General features: G+C 45.4%; 1 protein-coding gene across 2 annotated transcripts in view; it reads left to right on the top strand.

Moving 5' to 3' along the window:
• usp9 (ubiquitin specific peptidase 9) overlaps window positions 1-16,095 on the top strand; it is a 442,510-nt gene that overhangs the window by 321,755 nt on the left and 104,660 nt on the right. For both annotated transcript variants that reach the window (XM_072513863.1, XM_072513864.1), the window contains exons 32-34: window positions 1,683-1,870; window positions 2,279-2,452; window positions 5,158-5,299. In XM_072513863.1, the coding sequence (XP_072369964.1) occupies window positions 1,683-1,870; window positions 2,279-2,452; window positions 5,158-5,299 (504 nt within the window). The remainder of the gene's footprint in view (window positions 1-1,682; window positions 1,871-2,278; window positions 2,453-5,157; window positions 5,300-16,095) is intronic.

Genomic DNA, 16,095 nt, shown 5'->3' with positions numbered 1-16,095 from the left:
AAACATACATATATACTGATGGACAGATCAACGGACCAATCAACACACAACACCACAGTCAATCACAGGCAAGAGCATACACAGTACACAACAGGGAACACAACACTTACTGAGCATTCCAGCAGGAGACAGCTCAGGGCACAGAGCTCATAGCAAGCCACTCGGGAGACATCCACCATGTGCTGAGTGCCACCACAAGATAGTATTAGGAATAGGTCCACAGATTCTAGGGTTATGATCGAACCTCAGTAACCTGTTTACCACTGTAAATAAATGTTAGTAATAAAACTGAGTTGTACCATTCGCAACTGTGTTGGTTCGTCTGTGTAGCAGAGTACCCAACACATCAGCTTATGGGCGGACGCGTTGAGCAGAGTCAACGTGACCGCTATATGCGCAAGGCTCAGCTTGATCCAATTCAAGGTGGTCCACCGGGCCCACATGACAGTGGCCCGGATGAGTAAATTCTTTCGGGTAGAGGACAGGTGTGTAAAATGTGCGGGCGGACCAGTGAACCATGTCCACATGTTCTGGGCGTGTCCAAAACTTAGGGGGTATTGGCAGGAGTTTGCGGACGTCATGTCCAAAGTATTGAAAACAAGGGTGGCAATGAGTCCAGTGGTGGCGATATTTGGGGTGTCGGAAGTCCCGGGAATCCAGGAGGAGAAAGAGGCAGATGTTCTGGCCTTTGCCTCCCTGGTAACCCGGAGACGGATATTATTAGCTTGGTGGGACTCAAAGCCGCCAAAGTCTGAGACCTGGTTAACCGACATGACGAGCTTTCTCGGCCTAGAGAAGATTAAGTTCACCTTGAGAGGGTCACTGTTGGGGTTCGCCCGGAGGTGGCAACCATTCATCGACTTTTTTTGCGGCGAATTAATCGTCAACAAGGGGAGGGGGGGGCTAGGGTAGCTTTGAATAGGGGGTTAAATAGGCGGGTCTTGGAGAGATGGGAGTCGGTGTTTGCACAATTTATTATTCTTTGTACATTGTTTTTATACTGTTGATGGCTGTAATGCCAAAAATACCTCATTAAAATTGTTTGGCAAAAGAAAAAAACAATGTAATGAATGTTAATGATTATAGATCAACTCTCTAGCACTGAAAATGAACTGTTGTAAGTGGAATTGTTTTGCTTTATGTTGTTGAATAGTTTGAGGCCATTTATTTTTTCAAAGTCAATTTTTTGCTTTTCTTTACCTTTTATTCTGTGAATCAAGTTATTTCCCCCTATCTGATTTGAGATGAATTCACTCTCTTTAATTCACTTTCCTTCTCGGCCCTTCCACTGTCCCTTTCCCAAGCCCAAACTTTCAGAGGTTAAAGAGGTACCCTGCTAGTTTCCTTGTTCTCATTGCACAGTCAATAGCTCATGATTTGCAATTTTGTGGGAAAAACACGAAGCAACATATTGGGTAGAACAGTTTTGAGTTGCAGGGTACAAATCTGATTTAAGGACAGATGTTACATGCCCTGCTGAAACAATGTCTGGTCCGCTATGTTTTTGTATAAACAAAAGAAAAGTTGTGCGTTGTTGAACAACTTTAAAAACGTTGTAGTTATGTTGACAATATGACAAAAATGTAATGATTGTCAGCTTGTTGCAAAGGTGCAGCTTGCTTCTGTTGAGAATAATTTCTTTCTAAATTTAATTGAATTTAGTTTTGGCTGTATTTTTGCAGAGCAATGTTGATCCTCGGGATGACGTTTTTAGTTACCACCACCATTATGACAAACCTGTAGTTGGAAAAACTGAAGATCGAAAGGAATACAATATTGGGGTCCTGAGACATCTGCAGGTCATTTTTGGACATCTGGCTGCCTCTAGGTTACAATACTATGTGCCTAGAGGGTTCTGGAAGCAGTTCAGGTTTGTAGTTTCAAAATTGAGATTTTTATTTCCGAAATATGTTCTTGCCTTTATAAGCTTTCACTATGTCAAGAGTTTGACACTTTGCTCCTGGAAGAAGGAGTTTGTGGTGTGTGTCTGGAGGCAGGTGGGGGGAGAGAGCACGACAATTTGCATTTAGTTTTTTGAAAGATTGAGGAAAGTCTTAACTAAGTTGTCAAATGCATTGAAAGAGAACTGTTTTCTTTTGGTTGAAAAAAAAAAAAAGTTTTGAGTAGATATAATAAATTATAACTTTAAGCAGATTATTTAACTTGGACTGAGTGTAGAATTCGGGAATATGAGTTTAAGATGAGTAAACCCAGAGCAAAATTTTAGGCTACTTGAGGCCATGTCCTAGAACGCAAAACATTACCTTTCTTTCCCTAGGCTTTGGGGTGAACCAGTCAACCTTCGAGAGCAACATGATGCTTTGGAATTCTTCAACTCTTTAGTGGACAGCCTGGATGAAGCTTTGAAAGCACTTGGACATGCAACTATGCTCAGCAAAGTTCTTGGGGGTTCCTTTGCTGATCAGAAGATTTGTCAAGGATGTCCTCACAGGTGAATGCAACTGATGCTAAGCATTGAATTATATTATTCACTGTTTCAGAGAAGTGATGAAGACTGGTTAAAATAAATAATTTCACCTTCTGTAACTACAATTGGTAGTCATACTATTTTCTTCCCGAGGTTATTGCATTTCTTCATTAAAACAACGGTTTGTTCAGGCTGGATGTTGGTTAAAATAATCATAACAAGTGAAAATTAGCACATAAGTGAGAGTCTCCAAATTTTAGTCTGAAATGCACAGTGTATGGAAACATTGGTAGAGGAGAAAAGAGGTGGGGAATATAAATATTTCTTGCGCTATAACTTTTGGATTTGCCAGTCGGTAGTTTGATGGGCTTTCTAACAAGAATACATCTTGGAAAAATTGTCTCACCGAGCAGACTTGGAAGTCTATTTTTAAAACTTTTTATTAAGCTCCAGTTATGCTTCTGGAATCATTATGTTGAAGTACCTTATGAAAAGCTGACCAACTAAAATTTTGTTAGTGAATGAGCAAGAGCTCATAAGAATGAACATCATGGGGCAACATGGTGGCGCAGTGGGTTAACCCTGCAGCCTCACGGCGCCGAAGTCCCAGGTTCGATCCCGGCTCTGGGTCACTGTCCGTGTGGAGTTTGCACATTCTTCCCGTGTTTGCGTGGGTCGCGCCCCCACAACCCAAAGATGTGCAGGCTAGGTGGATTGGCCACGCTAAATTGCCCCTTAATTGGAAAAAAATGAATTGGGCACTCATTAAAAAAAAATAAAGAATGAACATCATTTGAGAATGCATCAATTGAATTGTTCTCAAATGCGAGAGAAATTAGATGATTTGAACAGGCAAATGATATATAATAGCCCCGAATTGCTAGAGCAAAACATCTCAGTAGCTGAATTTGTTCAAATTTCTTTCCACTCTCCCTTCTGCTCCCAAATCTTGTGTTGCAAAATGATGGAAAGTGAGTTGACAATTGTGATCATGTCAACAGGGCATTTGGGACCAAGTGTCTATCTTAAACAAATATAAGGGTAGAGGAGAAAGAGAACAGACAAAGACGTCTGGTGAATTGTAGTCAAATACAAAGGGAAGTGGAAAAGCAAAAGAAAGTAAGAAAAATTAAATCCTTGATTAGCAATTTAATACCTTCAGAACTAAGATTCCACAGTTTGAATTGTTCTCCTTCGTGGACGTGAATTGAGTCACATAACAGTCTTCTCATTAACCACCGGACCTAATTTCCTGTGGTGAGTTTAATTTGTTTTAACAATGCAAATTCACAATTTTTTGTAACTTATTAGGAAGTAGACTATGAACTTCAAGTTTCCCAAAGCTAACGGTAGTGTGTTTTTACACACCAGTAATGCATGCACCAGTCAGTTGTCGGCGATTGTCAATGGATGCAATGAAACTGAGATAAATAATGAAGAATGGTGTTCACTTAACATTTTGTTAGATGCAAAGTGAGTTTAGATTCAGTGAGGCTATTCATGGTTAGAGCACATAAGCAAGCATTCAATTCACTGTGTCCATGCCGACTTGCTGTAAGAGCAACTCAACTCGTCCTACTCTTTCTCTCTCTCTCTCTCTCTCTCTCTCTCTCTCTCTCTCTCTCTCTCTCTCTCTCTCTCTCTCTCTCTCTCTCTCTCCCCCCCCCCCCCCCCCCCCCCGGGGGCCGGCTTTTTCTTGCAGTCCTGAATTTTTTCTATACATAATTATCTAATTCTCCTTTGAAAGCTATCACTTTAAAAAAAATAAATTTAGAGTACCCAATATATTTTTTCCAATTAAGGGGCAATTTAGCTTGGCCAATCCACCTACCCTGCACATCTTTGGGTTGTGGGGGCGAAACCCACGCAAACACTGGGAGAATGGGCAAACTCCACACGGAGAGTGACCCAGAGTCGGGATTGAACCTGGGACCTCGGTGCCGTGAGGCAGCAATGCTAACCACCTGGGCCACGTTGCTGCCCTAAAAGCTATAATTAAACTTGCTTGTGCCACACACTTCGGGAGTGCATTTCAGGTGCTAAGCACTTGCTGTGTAAAAGATCTATTTCTCTTGTCGCCATTGCTTCTTTTGCCAATCACATTTCATCTGTGTCATCTGTTACATAACCCTTCCGCCAATGGGAACTGTTTCTCTGTATCTGCTCTATCCACAGCCCTCATGATTTTCAACATCTGTCAAATCCCATTTCCGTCTTCTCTGAGGAGAACATCCCCAGCCTTTCTAATCTATCCATGTATTGAAGTCCCCCATACCTAAAACTGTTTTCATAAATCCTAACTGCACCTTCTCAAATTATGCCACCTCTGCCCTTATTCTAGTTGTGGAAAAAATATTGAATTAACTTTCATCATAACTTGCTTGCTTTTGTATTCTGAGCCTCTGTTTATAATGCCGGGTATGTCCTCTGCTTTGTTACCCACTTTGCCAACCTGCCCTGCCATTTTCAAAATATACCCCCAGTCCCTCTGTTCCTACACCCCCTTTAACATTGTTTACTTGATCTTGTGTTGCCCCTCCTTCTTCCTGAAATGTATCGCTCATACTTCTCTGCAGTAAATTTCATCTGTGTGAGCTGCCTGCCTCCAGCCAATTCTGTCATTCTTGAATTCTGTCATTATGCTTCTCACAGTTCACAACATTTCCAAGTTTTGCAATGTGTAATACAGATCTGGTGTAATTGCTGCAACATATTTTTACTTGTTTTAGATATGAATGTGAGGAATCCTTCACAACACTGAATGTTGACATCAGAAATCATCAAAATCTACTTGATTCACTTGAGCAATATGTCAAAGGAGACTTATTGGAGGGTGCCAATGCATACCATTGTGAGAAATGCAACAAAAAGGTAATTGACTTGGAGTTCCAAATTCTTTCAGTTGGAAGAATTTTGTTTAAATTCTGCAATCCATAGTATCATAACTATTGAAATGTAGACTTAGCATCATACTCTGTTAGTTCTCATTGCTGCATTACCGCAGGTCCATTGAGCTAGCCTTGGACAGCTCCAGTCTTTCACGCTTGGCATTCCACATGTCTTTTCTAAATTAACATGAATTGTCATGTCGTATTGAAACAACACTATTTAATCATATGAGCCCATATTTGCGAATTTAAACGGTTACAATATAAATAGTCGTTTGTTAGTCCATAGCGTGCTTATTGCTGAAAAAAAAGAGGCATGTCAAAAGTTTTCATCTTTTACTCATCAGAACATTTCACAAGAATACTGATATAAGGGGGAAACAATTTATAATTTGAGAAGAAATTGCTGATTGATTGGCAAGTAGATTCTGACTGGTAGAGGCGTTGCCATGGCGAATGCACTAGGTGACTGACAGTTAACTATCAAGCTTTGTTTGAACTTTCAATCAGGCAGTCGAACCCGATTGGTCATGGTATTGCCCTGTGGAATGAGTCAACAAACGGCTGTCATTTATTTTGTTTAGCTGTAACAGGCGCAATGTCTGTACATGATCTTTCTGTCTCCAAAGACCAGGGCCCTGTGTATTTATATCTGCAACTTCCACCACAAGCAAATGTGCCATGCTGTGGGCCCAATTGGCAATTTTAAATTGATTGTCAGTGTAATTCTTAGCGCACAGTTTTATTTATCATATGGTGTCCGATTGCAGAATCACATATAATATGTTTGGAGTTTTGCGCACACAGGCTGGTTGGGTATGGTTTGTAACTTGCCCGTTGTGAACGACGTCTTGGACGTGCTGTTTGATGCAATTCACCAGTCTTTGGGACATACAACCTACATACCTTGCATCACACTTGCACTGATATTGTGCTAGATTACTCGTGTGTGATTTGCAGAGCGCCTTTCTGGCATAGCGGCAGCATCCTGTTAGTGGTGAATATTACTTGTGTTGCTAATGTATGGTAGAGATGTGAAACAGCTAGCTTGACCTATTGCTGACATTTTTGTAATACCTTGCCCATCTAAGGTAGACTGGGAACTTTTCAGGGCTCAACGTAATGGCCTTCACCCTGTTGATGAATTTGCGTGATATGCAGCACAGAATCATCTGATTGGGATTGCCATTATGTTACGCAAGGGAGATATTTGGAAATTAGGTCCAGAAATGAGATCACAGATGTAGCAAGCAATTTAGGGGTTAAACCAACTGAGAGAAACACTGCTAGCATGGAGACGGAGGGATACTCCCAACCTGGCCGAGTTACATTGTGCCAGTCAGACTTAAATTCGTTAGTGGGAATACACAGGATGCTCCAGATCCATTGTCTTTTGGAACACTCTTGTCTGACCAGCTAGCCACCCATTAGAGTCTGATGGCCTCTTTGTCTGTCAATGGTAGGTTAGTTGCATGGCTCTGTTCTTTTGTATAAACAGGAGTGGGCAATCCAACAACCAAGGTAATGGTGATGTGTTCATACCTGGAAACCCTAGCAGAGAACCTTTGTTTGAGGGGTTGGGCAGAGCTTAGAAAGAAGGACTTCCGGATGCGGCTATGCAGAGCTAGGTCGCATATTCGGCAGCTCCTGCTTGGAACGGACTTTTGGGCTCTTTTACAGGGCCCCCACGGCATTTGTTTGACATTTCCCGGTGTGGGAAGAAGGCGGCAATATTCCCCCGACAGTGTCCCCCAGGAAGGGTATGTCTCTGGGTTGCCAGACACGGCAGAAACAGTAAAAGATTTGGCTGCAACTGCAGGATAAACAGGGCCTCTTCCAGCATGCAGGCAGGGGAAGGGCAAGCTTAAAGCTGCAAGCTGACCTGAGGGCCTGTATCAAAGGTGAATTCTAGCAGCAGAGGGAACAACTGTGAAAAGACCTCATCAAGGCCACTGAAGGGACTTCCGGCAATTGAGGGGCTCAAGGAGACATTAAAGACCCAGGAGACAGAGCTCCGCGTGGTGGAGCAGAAGGTGACAGATATTGAGGACGAGATCCTGGGCCTGGCGGTTAAGACACAGACGCACGAGGCACTTCATAAAAAGTGTACTGAAAGGATCGAAGCCCTAGAAAATGGAGCGCGAAGGAAGAACCTTCGGATACTGGGTCTCCCTGAGGGTGTGGAAGGAGTGGACTGTGGAGCGTACGCAAGTACGATGCTGAGCTCACTGATGGGTCCTGAGGCCCCTACGGGCCCCTTGGAGGTGGAGTGGGCAAATCGGATTCCGGCGAGAAGACCAAAAGCGGGAGAACCACACAGGGCGATAATCGTGCGATTTTACCGCCTTAAGGATAGAGAAGAGGTCCTGAGATGGGCTAAAAAGGTGCGGAGTAGCAGATGGGAGAATGCAGTGGTACGGGTATACCAGGATTGGAGTGCGGAGGTGGCGAGAAGGAGGGCGAGCTTCAACCGAGCCAAAGAGGTGTTGCATAAAAGGAAGGTGAAGTTCGGGATGCTGCAGCCGGCAAGACTATGGGTCACGTATCAGGAGAGACACCATTATTTCGAGACGGCGAAGGAAGCATGGACCTTCATCAAAGAAGAGAAATTGGATTGGAACTGAGGGACTGATGCTGCAGGAAATGTTATTGTTAATGTTATGGTTGAAGTTAATTGAGAAGTAAATTGGGAAGGGGGGAGACATTGGGAAATGTGGGCGCCGGTGAGGGGGGAAAGACGGGACATAGTTGGAGAATGGGGAAGGGGAGTGGGAGGGGAAAGGGAGCTGCGCCATAAGAGGCGGGGTCAGGTAAAGGGATATTCCCACGCCAGAAAGAATAAGGCGGGAAGACAGGCGCAAGGCGGATGGGAGTTCCCCACACGGGGGGGGGGGGTCGAGGAGTGAGCAGGAGTAGCCGGGGTCAGTTGAAGTCAGCTGACTTACGGAAGTAATATGGGGGAGCAATCATGCTAGAAAGAGGTCTAGCGGGGGGGGGGGGGGACAACTGGGTTGCTGCTGCGGAAATCCAAAAGGAAATGGCTAAAGAGTGGGTGGGTGGGGATGGTGTGCGACGCTGGGGGAGCGAGCGGGAGCGCGGAGGCGGGATATGGGACTGGCCTAGAGAAGGTAATGGCTAGTCGACACGGGAGGGGGCAGGTAGCCCCCTAGTGAGGCTGATCACGTGGAACGTGAGAGGCCTGAACGGACCGATAAAAAGGGCCCGAGTGCTCGCGCATTTGAAAGGACTAAGGGCAGACGTGGTTATGCTCCAAGAGACGCACCTAAAGGTGGCGGACCAAGTTAGGCTAAGGAAAGGATGGGTGGGACAGGTGTTCCACTCAGGACTGGACGCAAAGAATAGAGGGGTGGCCATTTTGGTGGGGAAACGGGTAGCATTTGAAGCAAAGAACATCGTAGCAGATAGCGGAGGTAGATATGTAATGGTGAGTGGCAGGCTGGAGGGAATGGAGGTCGTGTAGGTTAATGTGTATGCCCCAAACTGGGATGATGCGGGATTTATGAGACGGATGCTGGGGCGTATACCGGACCTGGAGGTAGGAAACTTGATTTTAGGAGGGGACTTTAATACGGTGCTGGACCCGGGGCTAGATAGATCCAGCTCAAGGACCGGAAGAAGGCCGGCAGCGGCCAAGGTACGTAAGGGGTTTATGGACCAAATGGGGGAAGTGGATCCATGGCGATTTCTTAGACCTAGGGCTAGGGAGTTTTCCTCCTTCTCCCTTGTCCATGAAGTGTACTCCCGGATAGATTTTTTTGTTTTGGGAAGGTCGTTGATCTCTAGGGTGGAAGAAGCTGAGTACTCAGCCATAGCGGTTTCGGATCATGCCCCACATTGGGCGGACCTGGAATTAGGAGAGGAAAGGGAGCAAAGAACACTCTGGCGATTAGATGTGGGACTGATGGCGGATGAGGGAGTGTGTGCAAGAGTGCGGGGGTGTATTGAGAGATACCTGGAGGTCAATGACGACGGCGAGGTCCCTGTGGGAGTGGTATGGGAAGCACTAAAAGCGGTGGTCAGAGGAGAGCTGATCTCCATTGGGGCCCACAAAAGGAAAACAGAGGCCAAGGAAAGGGGCCAAGGAAAGGGAAAGATTACTGGGGGAGATTTTAAGGGTGGATAGGGAATTTGCAGAGACCCCAGAGGAGGAATTGTACAGGGAGAGGAGACGACGCCAGACGGAATTTGACCTTCTGACCACCAGAAAGGCGGAGGTACTGTGGAGGAAGGCACAGGGGAGGAGGTATGAATACGGGGAAAAGGCTAGTCGCCTGTTGGCTCATCAATTGCGAAAGAGGGCAGCAGCGAGGGAGATGGGAGGAATTAGAGACAAAAGGGGAAACACGGTGCGAAGGGCACGAAAGATAAATGAGGTGTTCAAGACCTTCTATGAGGAACTGTATAGGTCTCAACCCCCAGAGGGAGAGGAGGGGATGCGGCAGTTCCTGGACCAATTGAGGTTCCCGAAAGTGGAGGAGCGGGGGGTGATAGGCCTGGGGGCACCGATTGGGGTGGACGAGGTTATTAAGGGACTGGGAAGCATGCAAGCAGGGAAGGCCCCAGGACCAGACGGGTTCCCGGTGGAGTATTACAGAAAATATGTGGACTTGTTGGCCCCGTTGATGGTGAGGACGTTCAATGAGGCCAGGAAAGGGGGGACTCTACCCCCGACGATGTCGGAGGCGACGATATCGTTAATTTTGAAGAGGGATAAAGATCCGTTGCAGTGCGTGTCCTATAGACCCATTTCATTATTGAACGTGGACGCCAAATTGTTGGCAAAGGTACTGGCATCGAGGATAGAGGACTATGTCCCGGGGGTGGTGCACGAAGACCAGACAGGGTTCGTAAAAGGGAGACAACTGAATGTTAACGTGCGACGACTATTAGGGGTGATAATGATGCCCCCAGTGGAGGGGGAGGCAGAGATAGTGGCGGCAATGGACGCAGAGAAGGCATTTGATAGGGTGGAGTGGGAGTATTTATGGGAAGTGTTAAGGAGGTTTGGGAACGGGTTTATTAGCTGGGTTAGACTTCTTTATGGGGCTCCAACGGCAAGCGTAGTTACAGGTCGACATAGATCGGAGTATTTCCGACTATATAGGGGAACAAGACAGGGATGCCCGCTGTCTCCATTGTTGTTCGCGTTGGCAATTGAACCTCTGGCCATGGCGTTGAGAGACTCCAGGAAATGGAGAGGGGTGATTAGAGGGGGAGAAGAACACCGAGTCTCGTTATACGCGGATGACCTATTGTTATACGTGTCGGACCCAGCGGGGGGGATGATAGAGGTTATGCGAATTTTGAGGGGGTTCGGGAATTTCTCGGGGTGTAGGCTAAACATGGGGAAGAGTGAATTATTTGTGATACATCCAGGGGACCAGAGTAGAGAGATAGAAGGCTTGCCTCTAAGGAAAGTGGAAAGAAACTTCCGATACCTGGGGATTCAGATCGCTAGGAGCTGGGGAACCTTGCACAGACTTAATCTGACACGGTTGGTAGAACAAATGGAGGAGGACTTCAAGAGGTGGGACATGCAGCCTCTATCGCTGGCGGGCAGGGTGCAAGCAATTAAGATGATGGTCCTCCCGAGGTTCTTATTTGTATTTCAATGTCTCCCTATACTAATCACCAAGACCTTTTTTAATAAAATAGACAGGAGCATCACGAGCTTTGTGTGGGCAGGGAAAGTTCCGAGAGTAAGGAGGGGGTTCCTTCAGCGTAGTAGGGACAGAGGAGGATTGGCACTACCGAACTTGGGCGATTACTATTGGGCCGCCAATGTGGCAATGATACGTAAATGGATGATGGAGGGTGAGGGAGCGGCGTGGAAAAGACTGGAGAAAAAGTCCTGTAAAGGGACGAGTTTAGAGGCGCTGGTGACGGCGCCGCTACCGATCTCACCTAAAAAGTTTACCACAAACCCGGTGGTGGCGGCAACATTGAATATCTGGGGACAGTGGAGGCGACAGAGAGGGGTGCGGGGAGCCCTGGTGGGGTCCCCAATCAGGAACAACCATAGGTTTGCCCCAGGAAGAATGGATGGAGGATTTCAGAGCTGGTACCAGTTGGGAATTAGGAGGGTGGGAGATTTATTTATAGATGGGACTTTTGCGAGCTTGGAAGCATTGGAGGAAAAGTATAAGTTGCCCCGGGGAAATTTCTTGAGATATATGCAGGTGAGGGCGTTTACTAGACAACAGGTGAGGGAATTTCCGTTGCTCCCGACACGGGATACAGGACAGGGTGCTTTCGGGTGTGGGTCGGAGAGGGCAAGGTGTCAGAGATTTACCGAGAGATGAGGGAAGAGGGGGAGGAGTCGGTGGGCGAACTAAAAGGAAAGTGGGAAGAAGAACTAGGGGAGGAGATAGAGGAGGGTATGTGGGCTGATGCCCTAAGCAGGGTAAATTCCTCTTCCTCATGCGCCAGGCTTAGCCTGATTCAATTTAAGGTGCTACATAGAGCGCACATAACGGGAGCAAGATTGAGCAGGTTCTTTGGAGTGGAGGACAAATGTGGGAGGTGTGGCGGGAGCCCGGCAAACCACGCACATATGTTTTGGGCGTGCCCGGTATTGGAAGGGAGTGACGGGAGTGATTTCGCGGGTGGTGAAGGCCCGGGTCAAACCAGGCTGGGGGTTAGCTCTATTTGGAGTTGCAGAAGAGCCGGGAGTGCAGGAGGCGAAAGAGGCCGACGTTGTGGCCTTTGCGTCCCTAGTAGCCCGGCGCAGGATCCTACTCATGTGGAAGGAGGCGAAACCCCCCGGACTGGAGGCCTGGGTAAACGATATGGCGGGGTTCATTAAACTGGAGCAGATAAAGTTTGCCCATGAGAGGATCGGCTCAAGGGTTCACCAGGCGGTGGCAGCCATTTCCCGACTACCTAGGGGAACGTTAGAGGGAAGACAGATGACCAGCAGCAGCAACCCAGGGGGAAGGGGGGAGGGGGGGGGGGGTTTAGTTTAGTTTAGGTCAAAGATAAAGGGGTTTTGTTACTTGTGTATTGTTAAAAATTTCTGTATTATTATTGCGTTTGCTTTGTAAGAGGGGAAAAATTGTTGTTTGGGAAAAAAATTTCAATAAAACATATTTTTTAAAAAAAAAAGAGCTTAGAAAGAAAGAATGCTGTTTTGAACAGGAGAAGGCTTTGGAAATCGATCGAGAAAGGTCATGAAAGTTGCCACTGGGGTAGGCTTTGGAATAGGGTTCTGAACGAATGCCCCTAACAGAAGAAAAATTGATTTGTAAATGCAAGTATTACCTTTGTCTTCCTGTGTCAGTGGCATAAGAGCCGTATATTCTGTTGAAGTGCTATTTAATGGGAACTAGTGTGTTATGGTTAAGAAACTACATGTAATTGTCATTGTAAGGGGAATAGTTAGGCCTTTCTGTACCGCAAACGAGACTGCAGAATGGTATGCTGCCTCCATGGTGCTCGGATCAAGGATGTCTTAGAACGGTTACAGCAAATTCTGGAGGGGGAGGGTGAACAGCCAGTGGCCATGATGCATATTGGTGGGGCAGCACGGTGGCGCAGTGGGTTAGCCCTGCAGCCTCATGGCGCCGAGGTCAACCAACAAGCGAACAGGCCAATGGCACGTAGCACAGTGGTTACAGAGCACCAGGGCCCCAGGTTCGATTCCTGCTTGGGTCACTGTCTGTGCGGAGTCTGCACATTCTCCCTGTGTCTGCATAGGTTTCCTCCCACAAGTCCCAAAAGATGTACTTGTTAGGTGAATTGGACATTCTGAATTCTCCCTCTGTGTACCCGAACAGGTGCTGGATTGTGGCGACTAGGGGATTGTCACAGTAACTTCATTGCAGTGTTAATGTAAGCCTACTTGTGACAATAAAGATTATTATTATCTTGGACTGGATGTTGTGCAATTAGAAAGGATTGGCAATCTAGCCGAGAGAACCCTTGGGGATGAATGACCATAGTATGGTAGAATTCTTCCTTCAGGTGCAGTGTGAGGTAGTTGATTCTAATTGGGGAAAACAAATTGGGTACTCTAAATTTATTTAAGAAAAAGAAATCATAGATCAATTGGTGGTCATTTTCCAAAATTCTTTGGACTCTAGAATGGTTCCTGCAGATTGGAGGGTAGCGAATGTAACCCTGATATTCAAAAAGCGAGATAGAGAGAAAACCAGGAACTGCAGACCAATGAGCCTAACGCCGGTAGTAGGGAAGTTTTTTTTATTTTAGAGTACCCAATTCATTTTTTTTCCAAATAAGGGGCAATTTAGTGTGGCCAATCCACCTACCCTGCACATCTTTTGGTTGTGGGGGAAAAACCCACGCAAGCATGGGGAGAATGTGCAAACTCCACACGGATAGTGACCCAGTGCCGGGATCGAACCTGGGACCTCAGTGCCGTGAGGCATCAGAGCTAACCCACTGCGCCACCGTGCTGCCCGGTAGTAGGAAAGTTGTTAGAGTCCATTATCAAGGATTTCATAGCACAGCATTTGGAAAACAAGTGGTGTAATCAGACAAAGTCAGTATGGATTTACGAAAGGAAAATCATGCTTGACAAATCTACTAGAATTCTTTGAATATGTAACTAGTAGAGTTGACCAGGGAGAGCTGGTGGATATGGTTTATTTAGACTTTCAGAAGGCTTTTGACAAGATCTCATATCGTCGATTAATATGTAAAGTTAAAGCGCATGGTGTTACGGATAGTGTCTTGAGATGGATAGAAAGCTGGTTAGCAGGCGGAAAGCAAAAAGTTGGAATAAATGAGTCTTTCTCTGATTGTCAAGCAGTGACCAGTGGGGTGCCATAGGGACCTGTGCTCGGACCCCAACTGTTCACATTATATATTAATGATTTGGAAGAGGGAACTAAATGTATTATCTCCAAATTTGAAGATGATGCAAAGTTGAGTGGAAGGGTGAGCTGTGAGATGGATGCAGAGATGCTTCAGTGGGAATTAGAGAGGCTGTGGGCACATGAATGGCAGGTGCAGTATAATGTGGATAAATGCGAGGTTACTACTTCGGTAGCAAAAATAGGAATGCAGATTATTATTTGAATGGGTGTAAATTGAGAGAGGTGGATACTCAGTGAGAACTCTGTCCTTGTGCATCAGTTGCTGAAAGTAAGCGTGCAGGTACAGCAAGCAGTAAAGAAGGCAAATGGTATGTCGGCCTTCATCGCAAGAGGATTTGAGTATGGGAATAGAAATGTTTTGCTACAATTGTATCGGACATTGGTTAGACCACACCTGGAGTACTGTGTACAGTTTTGGTGTCCTTATCTGAGGATATTATTGCTATGGAGGAAGTGCAGCGAAGGTTTACCAGGCTGATTTCTGGGATGGCGAGACTGTCCGATGAGGAGAGACGAAATCGGTTAGGATTATTTTCATTGGAGTTTAAAAGAGTAAGAGGGGATCTCATAGAAACTTACAAAATTCTAACAGGATTAGACAGGGTAGATTCAGAAAGAATGTTCCCAGTGGTGGGGGAGTACAGAATTAGGGACCATAGTGTGAGGATAAAGGGTAAAGGAGAAATTTCTTCACCCAGAGTGTGGTGAATCTACAGAATTCACTACCACAAAAAGTTGTTGAGGCCAAAACGTTGTGTGACTTCAAGAAGAAATTAGATGTAGCTCTTGGGGCTAACGGGATCAAGGGATATGGGGAAAAGACAGGATCAGGGTATTGAACTTGATGATCAACCATGATAATGACTGGCAGAGCAGGCTCAAAAGGGCTGAATAGCCTTTTCCTATGTATGGAGGGGACAGCTTCACATCGTCATGCTTTCTTTTGCTTTGATTTGGCAGAAGATGGTTTCAAGCCATTCTGTGTAGTTTTATATTTGATTAATATTACTCTTGGAGCACATTCTGTTCAGTGTTTTCTTAATTTTATCTCGTGCCAGTTTTAAGGGTTTAATTATTTTGCTTTTGGAGGTCCTATCATTAGATTATTGTACAATAATTCTTCACTCAACATCATAGTTGTATTCCTGAGAAGTGCAACTTTGAGTGAAACAGCATTTCAGTGAATCCGAATTTCCCATAAGAAATTGTGTGTAAACTGGCATTAAGTTCTTTTGGACATCGTTTGTCAGGGAAAACAAAACAAAAGTTGAAATACTTCACATGTACAATTCATTCCTAAATGAAATAACTTTCAAAGAAGAATAAATTTGTAAATTTAAAAGAACTGTAAACTGTTCAGAGGTTTCACCATCGAGCCAACTGACAGTGAAATTAGAATAATTAAACAAGGGGCTGGTGAACGGAATGCAGGCACAGGATGGTAGGATAAAATCAGATGGGAGAAGGGTAATTGAGAAAGAGATTGCAGAAATGAAACTACTCAGATGGAAGGAGAGTCACTGTCCGTGTGGAGTTTGCATATTCTCCCCATGTCTGCGTGGGTCTCACCCCCACAACCTAGAGATGTGTAGGGTAGGTGGATTGGCCATGCTAAATTGCCCCTTAATTGGAAAAAAATGAATCGGGTACTTTAAATTTATTTTCAAGAAAAAGATGAAAGGAACTGGGATTGAAATGACTTGAGTGCATAGCAGTGTCACAAATAAATTGTGAGGGTAAACTGCTGAAATGTCTGGAGCAATTAATGAGACACACTGAGTTAGAGTTGTTATTAGGTTGTTGTCAGTTTGGATGAGTTTTATTATTGGACTTATTGTTGCCTGTATGTTTATCCCATCAGGTCTTCATATTATGTTTTGGAGAAAGTTTTTTTTCTTTGCAGACTTTTCTTTTGCCCCAA

The sequence above is a fragment of the Scyliorhinus torazame genome, chromosome 8 (genome assembly GCF_047496885.1).
Source record: "Scyliorhinus torazame isolate Kashiwa2021f chromosome 8, sScyTor2.1, whole genome shotgun sequence".
Lineage (NCBI taxonomy): Eukaryota > Metazoa > Chordata > Chondrichthyes > Carcharhiniformes > Scyliorhinidae > Scyliorhinus > Scyliorhinus torazame.
This window is presented reverse-complemented; position numbering and strand designations above follow the sequence as displayed.